This window comes from Artibeus jamaicensis, unplaced genomic scaffold (assembly GCF_021234435.1).
Source record: "Artibeus jamaicensis isolate MK-2021 breed Jamaican fruit bat unplaced genomic scaffold, CSHL_Jam_final scaffold_612, whole genome shotgun sequence".
Classification (NCBI taxonomy): domain Eukaryota; kingdom Metazoa; phylum Chordata; class Mammalia; order Chiroptera; family Phyllostomidae; genus Artibeus; species Artibeus jamaicensis.
This window is the reverse complement of record NW_026522049.1, coordinates 10990073-11005255: the sequence shown is the minus strand read 5'-3', so window position 1 is coordinate 11005255 and position 15183 is coordinate 10990073. Positions and strand designations below refer to the sequence as shown.

The 15183-nt window shown below is 52.0% G+C and overlaps 1 protein-coding gene across 3 annotated transcripts in view; it reads left to right on the top strand.

Moving 5' to 3' along the window:
- Positions 1-15183, top strand: part of PCSK6 (proprotein convertase subtilisin/kexin type 6) — a 130380-nt gene that overhangs the window by 59802 nt on the left and 55395 nt on the right. For all 3 annotated transcript variants that reach the window (XM_053658979.1, XM_037145910.2, XM_053658980.1), the window contains exon 7: positions 11003-11175. In XM_053658979.1, coding sequence (XP_053514954.1) covers positions 11003-11175 — 173 coding nt within the window. The remainder of the gene's footprint in view (positions 1-11002; positions 11176-15183) is intronic.

Here is a 15183-nt window from a genome sequence, read left to right as displayed (position 1 = left end):
TTTGGGTATTGGAATTATGCTGGTTTTTAGACTGAGGCAGGAAACTGTCTTTTACTGTGCTCTGAAACAGTTCCTGTTTTAAAAAATATTAGTAGAGCCCTGGCTGGTGTAGCTTAGTGGATTGAGTGCGGGCCTGTGAACCAGAGGATTGAGGTTCAATTCCCAGTCGGGGCACAGGCCTAGGTTTTGGGCCAGTTCCCAGCAGGGGACGCACGAGAGGCAACCATACATTGATATTTCTCTCCCTCTCTCCTTCCCTTCCCTTCTAAAGATAAATAAATTAAAATCTTTTTAAAATATTTAAAAATATATGTTGGTAGAGCTGATTAATCAAGCTGACCAGATATGGTGACCCTTTAAAAGGTTCGATCTTTTCAGATTTTGTGTTTCTCCTGGAGGGAATTTTGGTAGTTTAATTTTCCTGTGAGATCGCCCATGTGTCCAGATTTTCAAATACATGACATAGGAATTTCGCATCACATTCTACTAGTTAAAAATATCTATCTTCCATATTTAAACTTATAATTGTTCGTAATCTTATTTGTGGTATCTTTTCTTTTGACCTTAAGCAGACTAATGAAAAGTTGGCTCTTTCCTACAAAACTGGTTTTTGAAAGAACTATATTTTTATTGGTTTTGATGGTTCTTTTATTTTCTAATTCATGCATTTCTACTATTTTAAAATGTTTTTTTTAAATATTTTCTTTATTTTTTGAGAGAGGGGAAGGGAAGGAGAAAGAGAAGGACAGAAACATCAATGTGTGGTTGCCTCTCATATGTCCCCTGCCGGGAACTGGCCCGCAACCCAGGCATGTGCCCTGACTGGGAATCGAACCGCGATACTCTGGTTCGCAGGCCCGCACTCAATCCACTGAGCCATACCAGCCAGGGCTCTACTATTTTAAAATTAATTCCTTCAGCTTTTAAATGTCAATTATTGTTGTTCTTTTATAGCCCCTTGAATAGAATGCTTCATTCTTTACTTTCAGACTTTGATGTTCTCTAGTAAGAAAATAAATGTTTTATAAATTTTCCTCTCATCACTCATCTCTGGCTTAATTATAGTGTTCTTATTGCTAGTCACTTCTGGATAATTATTCTCAGCCTAGATTTTTCTCTTTAGAAGGAATTTAAAATTTGTCCCAACTGGATAGAGTTTGTTTTTTTGGCATTCCTTTTGCTGTTCATTTTTAACTTATTACATCAAGACCGGAGCCTGTGTTCTGTGTAATATCTGTCTTTCCAGATTTGGTGAGAATTTCTTTGTGGTCCAACTCGTGTTCAGTGTTGGTAATTATTCCAATGCGTGTGTGAAGGTCTTTTGACTCTGTGCTTGTTGAGAACCAAACCCCAACATAAATTCCATCAGAGGCCGCTGCTCAGGGTGTGCAAGCCACACATGTGATCTGTGTGACCCACACAAGTGTTATTTTTTTTTAAAAAAAACTTGGGCAAACATTTACAAAGGAAGAGATTTTATGTAAAAGTATGGCTTTGGAGTTTCTCTTGAAACCTTTGTGTTGATAAATAGCGTTCCATGGTCTGGACTTGCCACTGTTGATTTTAACCATCTACCACACATTGAAGGGCCTCTGGGTTGTCCCTAGGTAGGGACTCTTACAAGTAAAGCGCCTAGAAGCATTCTTGAATAGGTTTTCATGGGACTGTAAGTCCTCATTTCTTTGGGATAAATGTCCAGGAGTGTCCTGGCTGGGCTGTGTAATCCCCACATTTATTTTTTAAGAAACCGGCCAGTGGTTTTTCAGAGCAGCCGTATAGTCTCATTAGCAATGTCCTCGTGATCCATTTTCTTTGCATACTCGCCAGCACTTGGCGTTATCACTGTTGCTGTTTCTTCTTCTTTTTTTCCTTTTTTTTTTAGCTACTTGATACATATGTAGTCATAGGCCATTAATTGGCTTTCCCTGAAGGTCAGCGATGTTTGATATCTGCTCACGGGCTTATTTGCCTTCTATATACCCTCTTCTGTGGCTGTCTTGTCATGTCTTTTGCTTCCTAAACGAGGTGTTTGATTTTTAACAGTTGGGTGTTGAGAATTTGGTATATATTCTAGCTGCTCATCGTTCAAGGAGTGTCTTGCTTGTGAATATTGTCTCTCACTCTGTAGCTGGTCTTTTCTCCCCTGGAACAGCGTCTTTTGCAGAGTAAAAGAGTTTAATTTTGATGAAATCCAATTTATCAATTTTTCCTTTCATGGATCATGGTTTTTGTTTGTTTCGATCTAAGAATTTTTGCCTTGTCTTAGATTCTAAAGCTATTCTGTTTTTTCCTAAAAGTTCTGTAATTTTGTTTTACCTTTTGGAGATCCAGTTTGAGTTAATTTGTTGATTTGAGACAGAGAGAGAAACATTGATATGAGAGATAAACATCTGCTGGTTGCTTCCCGAATGTGCCCCGAAGGGGGACTAAACCTGCACGCTTGGTATGTGCCCTGACCGGGAATCGAACTCACAACCTTTTGCTGCCCGGGATGACACTCAAACCAACTGAGCCACCCAGCCAAGGCAAATATTACAATTTTGGCTTCCATTGTCAAACATAATTCAGAAAATTCAAAGGGAGAGGGAAAGCCCCTTGCAGCTGTAGTTCTGGGTGTCTTGCCAACTTTGGACAGAGTATAGCCATTATTTCTTCGAGTTGTTCTCGAGTCCTCTCTGGTTTCCCTGTCCTTCTGGGACTTGGTGACACGATCTCTCATCCGAGTCCCACACGTCTCTGGGACCCACATCTACTGAGATGTTGCTGTGGTCGTTTTAGTTATTTTTAGTCTCTTTTTTCCCTGGTGTTGAGAGCGGCCAGTTTCCACCGTTCTGTCTCCTGGCTCACTCTTCCTTCCCTCGTTCCCTGCATCCTGTTGTCAAGCACCCTTGCTGACCTGTTGCCTGGACTGTCCCTCTGCAGTCTGGTGCTAGAACATCGTGGTGACAGATGGGGATGGCAGCCGTAGAGCCTGTGAGTAGGAACAGAAGCAAAAAGGAAGGTCCTATGGGTGCACGTGTATTCTCTTCCTTAACCAAACTCATACTCCTTCCGAACATAAGTTGTCCTTGCTTCTCTCTCTCGGCCACTGATCATGGGAATGACACAGGAAGGTAGAGAGAAAGGATAGTGGTCGCCACTCCTAGTCTGTCTTCTCCCTTAACTTTTCTTTTCTTAATGTGTTAACTTTTTTAAAATTCTCACCCGAGGGCATGCTTATTGACTTTAGGAAGAGAGGAAGGGAAGCCCTAGATGGTGTGGCTCAGTGAATTGAGCACCAGCCTGCGAACCAAAGGGTCGCCAGTTTGATTCCCAGTCAGGGCACATGCCTGGGTTGTGGGCCAGGTCCCCAGCAGGGGGCGCACAAGAGGCAAGCACACACTGAGTTTCTCTCCCTCTCTGTCTTCCTCCCTTCTCCTCTGTCTACAAATAAATAAATAAAATCTTTAAATGAAAGAGAGGCAGGTCTATTAACCTTTTTTTTTTTTAATGTAATGCCCTGTGATGCATCTTTCCTCTTACCCATCTGCTTCTACTTGGCACTGGTGGGGGATGGCTCTCCAACTTGGCTTCATCCCCCAAGCCGTCACCTCACCATTGTCATCATAATCAGACTCACCGGGACAGAGCCCTTCCTTCGTGGCGCCTCCAGAAGTGTTCAGGCCCCTGTCACACTGCAGGCTGCAGGTGGGAGTCTGGCTGCCACCTCCAGTCCTGCCGGCTTCCGGCCCCTGCCCGCATCCGTGAGGTGGACTCTCTGGGAAGCCAGGTGTCCACGTGACCTGAACAGAACGTGCTGTGTCTAGCCCACAGGGCAGGCGAGTGAGGCCCTCTCCCCTCTTAGCTTCAGAAGATGCCCAGTGTTTGACAGCTTCCTCAGCCGTGCAGGGGCTTCGCAAGATTCAGACATATTCCTATGGCAGGACAGGTGTCACCTAGCTTCTTCGAGGGGCACGCCCCGGGCTGCTGGGAGCAGGCAGCAGAGCAGCAGGGATGCTGGAACCTTCCAGGACCCGCTGTCCCTGGGCCTGGCAGGCGCTTTGAGACAGAAAAGCCCCCCCGCGCTCAGGCCACACGAAGTCCGTGCTTCTTTGCGGCCTGTTGCTCGGTCTGTTTCCAGGAAGGGAACCTGGGACCCCGTCGGGCAGCGATCTCTGTGGGGTTTTGCTTCACATTTTGACGGGGCCACTGAATCAGGTTTCCCCCGGTGCTGTTCAGCACATCGCAGAGAAGCTCATCCGGGCCCACAGACGGGCTCGTATGTTAATTCAGAGTCCCAGGCTCAGTGCGGTGTATGTTTCCGTCAGCAGCAGGGGCCTGGGAGCGTTCTCAGAGGGCAGGTGAAGCCGCGGCCTCGTCTTCCCAGGCCTCGGGTGCATTTGTGGCTGCGGTGGGAGTTCAGTGCGCTGGGAGGTTTCGGGGGATTGAGTGAATGTGGGCAGCTACAGAAATAGGGGCCCGGCACTCTCAGGGAACTGGGGTTCCCCTTCCACCCCAACATAATCCGCAAAGGCCCCTGCCTGCTGGGTCAGAGCTCTTACGGGCTCAGCAGGAGCTCCGGGAAAGAAATGATGGACAAGCCTCAGCCGCAGCCCCTTCACCCCATGTCTCCTGGTGGCCACGCCCTCCCCAGGTCCCCTGCCGCAGCCGCCCCCAGAGGACGAGAGACGCTGGCTCTCACATGCCACAGGGCTGCATGCCCAGATCGTCCTCACCAACACTGAATGGGGAGCGGCCTTGCCCCTGGTCTGATGGGCAGAGAGCACATTCGAGGTCAAGTAACAAGCTCTCCGGTGGCCTTTGTTTGCTGCGGGGCTGTTGTTCCTTTCCTGGTGGCTTGGTCGTTCTTTCTGCCATCCTCTCGTCTCCTTTGGGGGCCAGCCTGGGCATGTGCTCGCCCAGTCTGTCTCAGGGGCAGGTCCTCTTGGGGTCCCTGCTGTCCCCACATGCGGGGTATACGTATGGGTGTCTCATTGGGCTCAGAAGCTGCCCGCTGTCACTGACTCCTGGGTGACTCACTGCTGTTCCCCAGCCCCTGTTGCCTGGCGGCGGGGACCGTGGCGTATCAGTCTAGACTTCAAAACTCCAGATCCTTCCTCCTGAGGCTCTTTCAGTCTTTACCGTTCTGTGCCGAATCGGGAGCACCCACTCGGGAAGCGGTGTCCTGGTTGAAAATACACTTTCCATTATTGTTTATTTAGGTCTGGCAAGGCTAACTGATCGGGACCTGATGGCGTGGAACGGAGTTTGGGACAGGGTTCCCGCGGAGGGGCCACACGGGGCAGCCCGGGGGGGGGCAGCTGGGGGGCAGCGGGAGTGAGGAGAGAACCGGTGGGCTGAAGCCTTCATGTGGTTTCTGCAGGAAGGAGCCGGCAGGGCAGGTTGGGCCGGTTTGGGTTGGCCCTCAGGGCTCCGGCTCCAGGCGGTTTCTCTCGCTGTCTGGCACCCCCGGGGTGTTGAGCACAGAGACATCGCGGTCCTGGGCTTGAGAGCCCAGTGAAGGAGTTGCTTGGGGTGTGGGCTTTGGGTTGGTTGATTTGCACATGAAAAGAGCAAAGATAGGAGTTGTTTGGGATCTCCAGGAATTGGCCGACTCTGGGGAGGGGGGGTGTCCATCCCCCCAGAGCAAGCCAGGCCCCACGATGTCAAAGGACTAGAGAACAGAAAGTAAAAGACCTGGTCTGTGCAAGACCCTTGCTGGCACGAGCCTCGTCCCATGGACCCAGGGCCATGGCGGGACATGCCCAGGAGCTCACGGGCCACCCCTGGCCCGGGCCACACCCCCAGGCTGCAGGGATGTTGAAGGGCTCCAGCAGGAGAGTGGGAGCAGAGCAAGAGGCCAGGACGGGCAAGACCGTCCTCGAGCCTCTCAGTGTTGGTCCCCGAGCCCTGTGTGTGACCACGGGGGCTGGTGCGTGCCCTGACATCTCGCAGACCTCCGCTGCCCAGCATGCACAGACCGAGCTTGTCCTGCACGCGCATTTTTAGAGATCCGGGAGCCCTGCCACTGTCCTTCCCAGGAATGAGTGATGTCTTCGCCAGTAATGAGGAACCTTTTAGGTCTGGTCGCATTTCTCAGCGACTGCTGAGACCTCCCTTGGCCCCGAGTGGCTGCTGGTAGAACGGAGTATACTGTACAGTTTTAGTGGGGGAAAAAAGAAACCAAACAGAACAGCCCAATCCTCTGTGGATTTACTGCAGTGAACTCAGGATTAATGAGCAGAATGTGTTGGGAGGGCCTATCTGTCACACTCAGGAAGCTACAATCTAATTCCACTTGCCACCGTTCACTGCTCTCGCATCGCCGTTCATTTGCTGACGGCAAAACACATTACTTCTCAGTAAACAAAAGTGGGCCCTGCTGGGCGCCTCCCCTGCCTGCCTTTCTCCAGACGCCAGCGACCCGGCCGCTAGCTGACTTCCTGTATCAGTGTGCGTGCGCGCGTGCGCAATTGCACGCATGCGTGGACATGCATGTGCGCACGTGTGAGTACATATGCTCATGTGTTCCTGGTTGTACACGTGTGTTTGTTGGCACACATGTGCACATGTGTTTTACATGTGTGGGCACATGTGCACACGTGTGTGTGCTGTGTGTCATCTTCTCATTGCCTTCTTTTTTTTTTGCCTTGCCCAATAGAAATTTATTTTCTCTTACTTCTGGAGGCCAGAAGTCCAAGATCAAGGTTTGGCTTCTTCTGCGGCCTCTGCCCTCGGCTAGCAGAGGGCTGCCTCTCACTGTGTCCTCACGTGGTCGTCCCTCGTACTGTGATTTTTCTGCATCTCAATCTCCTCTTCTTACAAAGACACCAGTCACAGAGGATTAGGGCTCGTGTGCGTGGACTCATTTTAGCTTAATTACCTCTGTGCAGAGCGCATGTCCCCAAGCAGTGACACTGGCCATTCCCCATTGCCCCTTCCCATGGCGCTTCCGCAGGGCATTTTCAGGGGAAGTGGTGTGTCTTGTGTCACCTCACGGGGCTGAGTGCATGGAGACAGGCCTTCCTTGCCACATACGAGCCTGTCACTGGGAAGTCACACTCCAAATTAGGAGCAGGGGAGGGGCGGAGACACGGGTCAGTGTGAGAAAAGTGTTGGCAGGTTTCTGAACTTTCCCCGGGGACTTGTAAAATCGTTCATTTAAGCAAGTCTTCCAAGGGCATTTAAAATATGATTGGGGCCCTGGCTGAGTAGCTCAGCTGGTGAGAGCATCGTCTCAGTAATATGCCAAGGTCGTGGGTTCAATCCCTGGTCAGGGCACTTATAGGAATCAACCAGTGAATGCATCAGTAAGTGAGACAGCAAATCAATCGCTGTCCCTCCCCTTTCTTCTTTCTCTAAAATCAGTAAAGAAAAAAATTAAAAATTGAAGATAAACAGGGTTGGCTTCAGGCCATTTTATAGAAAAGCGCCTACGGTTGAAGGGAGGCGGGCCTGGGTCAGCTCCCTCCGCACGCAGAAGGGTCTGTTGGTGCTGGGAGTGCCAATGGCACCCCTGAGTTATTTGCCCCGAGACAGATCTGTCAGGTCCCACAAAGTGCCGCCGTCTTTCTGCTCAAGACGCCTTCTCCCACACGCCCACAGGCCGGTCCGCAGAGTGGAGACCAGCCACCGTGAGCCCCAAACCCAGCCTGCCGTGAGCATGCTGACGGCTGGCCATTCAATCGCCATCCAGATGATTCGTCCCAATTATTTCTGTACCTCATCATTGGTGATAAAAGGGTCTTTTTTTCATTAGAAAAATTACTGTTTTTCTTCAATTTGGCATTTCCAGGGAGCCATTCATGTTTAAAGCTAATATTGGCACAGCAGGTTTCTACTGAAAATATTTGCCTTTTCTTTGTTGGCACCCTGTCAGTGTCGGGGAAATTAGATGGCTCACAAAAACCTAAATCCATTAGGCTTTTTTTTCTCACACATCAGTCACTCTTTTTCCAGGAGGAAGGCATCGTGAGAGGTGTCGGGAAATTGCCGTGGTCCTGTTTTTACGTATTTGGGGGATGGCTTCTGGCATCACGTTCTTCTTTTCTAAAATGGGCAATCCAGCCCTGGCCAGGTGGCTCAGTGGGTTGGAGCATTGTCCCATACTCCAGGAAATTACAGGTTTGATTCCCTGTCAGGGCACTTGCCTAGGTTGATTTTGGCTGCCTGGATCTCCTGCCTCAGAAAGTCCTTTGTCCACAATAAGGCCCAAACAAAGCTTGTTTCTCAAAGAGCACCAGGGCCAGGGCCTCAATGTCCACACAATCCTCTCAGCTACCCTGCCAGGTAGTTGAAAAATGACCCGTGAAAAACAGGCCTTGGAGAGTTTGAGACCCCGCTCCGAAGTGACAGTGGATCTGCCACTCAGGACTCTGTCCCCTGCCCCCTTTTTACCCACCGCGAGTTGCTCTTTATCTTGTCAGGGGGTTACACCTTTGCCACACCATGTTGCTGATGTCCCGTACTGGTTGTGACCCCTCTCTGGGGGTTCAGAGGCCGAGAGAAATCCAGGGCACAGCGGGGACCAGGCAAGGAGGCCTCCTGGGCTGCCTGATCCCTCCTGTCCCCCGCCCCCAAGTCAGGAAGCAGTCGGTGCCGTGAGCTGCTGTAACGGAGGAGGCCTGGCCCTTCCGGTGGAAAGGAGGGGGGGGGGTGCCGACAAGCCAGAAAGCTGCCAACAAGCCAGAAAAGATTCGGCCCCTCTTCTAACTCCCTGGACCTTCAAAGGGAAATCGGTTCCAATTCTGTTTATCAAAGGACTCTGAACAAAGTGGGAAGGCAGAGACCATCAAGGAGGAGATGGTATTCACCTCATGTCACCGACAAAGGGTTGATTCCAAACGCAAGCAAAACTAAGTAATAGATTGTTTGAGTACGCATACAGTCGATGGTATTAAAGTGCTATAGTTTTTAAAAGGCGGTAAGAGAACAACCCAGAATTCTGAGCGCTTTGCTCTGTGCGGGGCAGGGTATGGATAGAGGGTCATGTTCTCCTTTGCATTAGGTGGGGAGTTTACAGTGACTCTTATTTTATTAGGCGTTATAGTGACCATCTATGTGACGTACCATCCTTCCTACACATCAAATAGCATATTTTTAAAAGTAAAAAATAGTTATTCATCAGCCTTGCAGTTGCCTTCAAAGGGCCGAATATAATTTCAGCTCTTTACCAGTTAAGGAGTAGTTACATTTATGCAGTCCTAAAATTGTTTCGGCCCTTTGAAGGCAACCTCGAGGCTGATGTGGCCCCCGGTGACAATGAGTGTGACACCCCTACTCTCACACGTACCCCAAGTGCCTGCTAGGTGCCAGGCATTTCCCGGGAATCATATTTTTGAGTCGAGAAGGGGGCTGTCTGTGAGAAGTGGATGGGCCGGCACCTTGACCTTGAACTTCCCAGCCTCCAGAACTGGGAGAAATCAATGCCTGTTGTTTATGGCATCCAGTCTGTGGCATTTTGCTGCTGCTGCTGCAGCCGGATGTCATGAAGATAGGACCTCAGGTTGCGGGATGGCCCAGGGAAGCTGCCATAGAGTCTGACATGGTGCCACATGGCCAGCAGGCATGGGCACCTGGTCACCCGCTCCTGAGGAGAGGGCTGTGGGGCAGAGACGGACAACCCAGGAGGATTTAATTTACATGAAACTTTGGTCCCCGAGCACCTGGGGCCGTGTCTGCTCACAGAATCTCCTCTGTGTGGCTCAGCCTTGGGGCGGGGGAATCAGTTTTGTCTAAAAATCAACGACATCCAGAGTCTCTGTGTTTTGGGTGCCTGCGATGTCGAGGTAGATTCTGGGATGTAGAGTGAATATTTCCAGTCCAGTCTGGCGGGGAAGGGGGCCCTCTGCTCGCTGAGGTGAGCCTCTAGTGCTGCCTGAATCCCCACGTCTCCAACGGTCTTTAGTGGCGGCAGAAAACGCTCTGTATAAAGTCAGTTGGCGGCGGAGGCAGACACACACACAGAATTATACACTGCAGGCAAAGAAAAATACTAGAAGAAAATTATCCAGATATCATCACTAGCGATTCCTCTATTGCTCAGACTTTCTGCAAAAAGCATAAATTAGTCTTATAACCAGAAAAAGTCCCCTTTTCCATGATGTCTTAAGGGGCTCTAAGATTTCAAGTTTGTTTTGATGAAGGGCATGGGCACCCACTGCACGGATCTGGGCCTGGTGTGGGGGGTATTCCGGGGGGCGGGGGGTGACCCCGGTGGCGTGGCGGTGGGTGTCTGAGCAGCCGCCTAGAGTGTCGATCCAGGGTCGGGGGGCAGATCTTTTCTGAGACTCAGGTCTCATTTTACATACCTACCAGAATCCGAGCCGGAGGAGCTGGTGGCTGCCATTACCTCTGCTTCCTGGTGACCGTCACTGAGCCCCCCTCTCCAGGCCAAGCCCTGGGGCGGGAAAGGGGGGCCACAGTTTCTGGGTGCAGAGCGTGGTCAGTCATAGAGGCAAACACCAGGCACGGGGGCCAGGCAGAGAGTCCCCTGGCTGGGAGGCAGGCACTGGGAGAGGCTCATAGGACCCCACTTACCCCTTGCCTTTTGGGGTACTCCCCAGAAATCCATACACCCCAACTCCTAAAGACCCCTGCAGGGAGCACAGGCAGAGATGAGACGACCCCTCTTCTGTAGGCTGAGGCATGGGCTCTGTCTTCTAGGTTAGTGGCTCCTAAGTATAGATCAGGGGTGGAATAATATTTTTAAAGAGAGAGAGAAGTAAACATAAACTCTGAACAGCTAGGGCAGCTGGAAATGGCTCTGAGCTCTGTTACCAGAATGTTCATTTTTAAATACCAGCGTGGCATCGGCACGGAGGGAACCATCGAAACCCTCTCTTTTCTAAGGAGCATTGTTCTCTTTGTTCCCGGTGTGCATGCGTGGGCCTGGGAGAGAGGTGTCCAGGAAGACGTCGGGCAAGCCCCCCAGCGGTCTGGGGGCTCCGTGGCTGAGCCCTGCTCCGGGCTCGCTGTCTCTGCGGGCTTGAGCACGCATCCACCGAGCCCTCTCCGCTTCCAGGCATCCGCATGCTGGACGGGGACGTGACCGACGTGGTGGAGGCCAAGTCGCTGGGCATCCGCCCCAACTACATCTCCATCTACAGCGCCAGCTGGGGGCCGGACGACGACGGGAAGACGGTGGACGGGCCGGGCCAGCTGGCGAAGCAGGCCTTCGAGTACGGCATTAAAAAGGTGTGAGTGATGACCCAGGCCTGCAGGGGGAGCTCTTGAGGGTGTGGGAATAGTAAAAAAAGAAAAAAAATTAACAATGGAACATCAGAGCGACACAGGCCAGAGCCCCGAAATGGTACCCGGATGTCCCAGCTGTGCCAGGACCAGGCTGGGGGAGAAGTCAGTCCCTCAGGGGCTCAGGGAAGGAGTTGAGCACCTAAGCGGGTGCCAGCCAGGCACCCCTCAGCCCTGACTCCGTGTCTTGGAGCCTGGCTGCTCTGGCTGAGGGCGGTGAGCAGGTGGGTGGCCTGCTGTTTGCACTGTGCAGGTGGCAGGAGGGGTGTCCTGGCCTCGGCTCAGCTGCCCAAAGAAACACCCAGCGTGGAGCTTCCTGAGTCTGTCGTGGAGGGCGCTCTAAGCCAGTGCCCAGGAGCAGGAAGCCTTGGTCTCGCTTGCTCCCTTCCCTGCCAGCCAGCAGCCCAAGACAGCTAGGATTTGTGGGGTCTCACAGAGCGGACCTCCTAGTGCTGCTTCTCCAGGGACAGGCCCGGGGGACGCAGTGGAGGCTGGCGGCTCCTCCCAGGAGGCCCGCTGGCCCGGAGGCCCAGGCCCAGCCTCTCTGTGGTGTGATCCGTTCCGGGTCCTTGTGAGTCAGAGAGGCGGGGCGAGCGGGAGGGGGGCTGGCTGTGACCCAGCTATAACAAGCAGGGTGGCGAGGCCCATCTCTGGGCGAGGACAGCTTCTTGGACCAGACAGGCGGAGCCGTGGTCAGCATCTAGGTGGCCCTGGGTGGCCCAACCAGCCCCAGCCCAGAGCACAAGCTGGGGCCCAGTGATGCTGGCAGGGGTTCGAGCAGGAAATCCAGGCATCTTTAGACAGCACCTCCGACTTTCTCCTACTGCACACAGGGCAGTGGGGCCGGGGAGGGGAGGAGCGGGAGGGCCCATTTTATTACTATAGGTTTTAGACTTTTTAAAAATCTTATCTTACTGTGATCCATGCAACGTGATTAAAATGTGGTTAATGGAGAGTTAATGAATAAACCAAATAGTATGAGAACATTAAATTGAAGGCTGCCTGTCTCTGTCCTGCCCTGCCCAGGAGAAATTGTTTAAGATTTTAATCATTTATTTATTTTTAGAGTGAAGGGAGGGAGGGAGAAAGAGATAGAAACATCAATGTGTAAGAGAAACATCAATCAGTTGTCACTAGCACGCCCCCTACTGGGGACCTGGCCCACAACCCAGGCACATGCCCTGACTGGGAATCGAACCTGCAACCTTTAGCTTTGCGGGACAATGCCCAACCCACTGAGCCACATCAGTCAGGACAGAGGAGCCGTGTTTTAAAAATCTATTCATGATTTCCATTTTGTAAATGGTATGATTTGACTGCTTTCCTGGGCGTATTGAGTTTGGTTATTTTGTATTAATTTCCTGGTACAAGGGTTGAGCACTTAGCTCTTAGAATGGCCCCAACCTGGTGACACCCCCCCACCCTTCAAGGGCTCAGGCCTCACCACTGCGTCCTTCACCCCTGGCTGGCCCACCCAGGTGCTGGCCCTGGGACGCTGTAGGATTCAAGCATCACCAAGTCAGCTGCTGCCCTCCAGGGGCTGCCAAACCCATCCTTGGCTCCCGCCACCCACTACATCACTGGGATCTCAAGCTTGATGACAAGTGAAACCTCCCTCAAATGGAGCTAATTGAGGCTGTGAATTAGAGATTTCGTTTTCTGCATGGACGTTGTTGCTTCGAATGGTGTTGATCATGCATGTCTGTCACTTCTACGAAAGGATGTCACAAGACTCGAGGGCTCAGGACAGGTCTCCCTCCCCACCCCACCCCCCGTGTCCGGTCCAGGAGAGCTGATGATTATTCGCAGACGATGTCGGCGTCTTGGCCTCACTGGGTTTGTGTAGATGGGCCTTTGGGAAGTCTAGGGTACCGTGAGGGGCTCTTCGCACTCAGAATTCTGAGCAACATCAGCTTCATCAAGCTGTCAGGGGACAGAGGAAGTCACAGAGGGGATCCTGTGGCTCCCTGTCATTCTTGTCACGTTTTTTTTTAATTACTCAGGTTCTTTTCTTTTTTTCCTTTTCTTTCTTTTTCTTTTCTTTCTTTTCCTTTCTTCTCTTTTCCTTTCCTTTCCTCCCCCCTCCCCTTCCATCTCCTCTCCTCTTTTCTTTTTTTGAGTTATCCCGAAGTAAAGCATGTCACAAAGGGAGCCTTCCGTCACAGCTGTCTGAAGTTGTTGCAGAAAATCCTCCTGGAAATTCGATGATCTCTACCCAAAGCCCCTCCCTCCATCAGGTTTTCCTCTGCAACGACCCATTTGTCACCTGTAGTCTTTTTCTAGAACACCTGACTTCATCTCAGGGACCTGGTGTCGTTTGGTGGCCAGAGAGACTGCAGAGCCATAATTTGGCCAAAGGATCTGTTTCATGTTGATCTTTAGGAAGCTCGGAAACATCGAGCCCTCAAGTATCAACCAGAAGGGAAGATGGGCACCACGGTGGCCTTCGGCATTTTAGAACCTGGATATTCAGGGTGGGGTCCAGAAGCAGCAGCCCTGGCATCCCCTGGGGGATTGAATAGAAATGCAGAATTTCAGACCCACCAGGAATGAGAGCCCCAGCGATTCCTATGTGTGCTCAGCAACTGGGGCGCTGCCCCGGCTGGGTGGCTCAGGTGGCTGCAGCATCGTCCCTGCATCAAAAGGTTGCGGGTTCGATCCCCGGTCAGGGCACATACCTAGGTTGTGGGTTCGGTCCCTGGTCCAGGTGTGTACAGGAGGCAAACCAATTAATGTTTCTCTGCCACATCAATGTCTCTCTCTCTCCCTTTCTCTCTAAAAGCCAATGAACATATCCTCAGGCGAGGATTTAAAAAAGAAAAAAAGAACCAGGGTGCTGTTTGAGTCCGTTCTCTGTGCTGCTGGGCAGTCAGCTTGCATGTTCCATTCTGCAAAGTGACAACCTTCTATACGTAGTTTGAAGTGGGGTGGGGACTTGGGGGTGACAGTGTCTTAGAGACAATTGTCATGGAATAAAGACAGGCTCTGATGGGTTAAATACCTTTCTGTGTGGATTTTAGTGACTTTGAAGGAGCTTCTGATTACTTTTTTTATGCAGGAAATTAAATACCCAGACACACCCATTTCCTTAGCAACGGGGGCCTTTCTTCCAGAGTGTTGATCTTTTTTGCTAACTGTGACTGACTTTTCTGTCTGTCGCACCCTGGGCTTGGAGTTAGGTCGGGTCCTCACTGGTCGATGGGGACAGCGGGGCGCGGGCACAGCAGGACTGCGCAAGCACGAGGAACCTTCCTGTGGACTCTGCTGGCGCTGGAGGAAATGTCAGATCACGACCAATGGGCGCAGAAGGGTGGAAAACTGTGGTCGCTTGTTCTGCAGCGTGGAGCGGTGCGGAGCTCCCAGCGCGGGCGGGCGGGTCCTCTCAGCCCAGGGTGGCCTTGAAGCGAAGGGAGGGCGAGCCGCGCCCGTCAGCAGTAGGGCTCCCCGTGGACTCCGGAGGCATTGCAGAATGTTGTTGACAGGTTCCTTTAAATTGGCCAGTTGTCGGGCGTAAGTATCAATTTCCTGCTGCGTGTTTGGAAAGGAGGGTCGTTGGCAAGGCCGCCGGAGTTACCAGCCCTGCAGGGCTCGTTCCGTGCGCAGGCGCGTGTTGGCCGCACGCTCCGGAGCCGGCTGCTCCCACCAGTCGGTCCAGCCACTTGAACGAGTGGGTCTCGGGTGAGCTCCTCTTCAGCTGGAGCTTGTGGCCGGGGTGACCCCTTGATTTGGGCGCTAATCATTAATTCTGTGGGTGTGGGATGGAACGGGCACCCACCGGGGCCCACCGCTGCCTTTCAAAGACTCGCTTTCATGGGGACGTTCTTAAAAATGAGCTTTGCATGCAAGGGAAGCCACCGGCCTTGGCCGGCATCGAGGGCCTGACCACTTCCGTGCATGCTCAAGTGCCACCGCAGGCACTCACCGCCTGGCACCTCAGGTCAGGGCCCCGCCCCC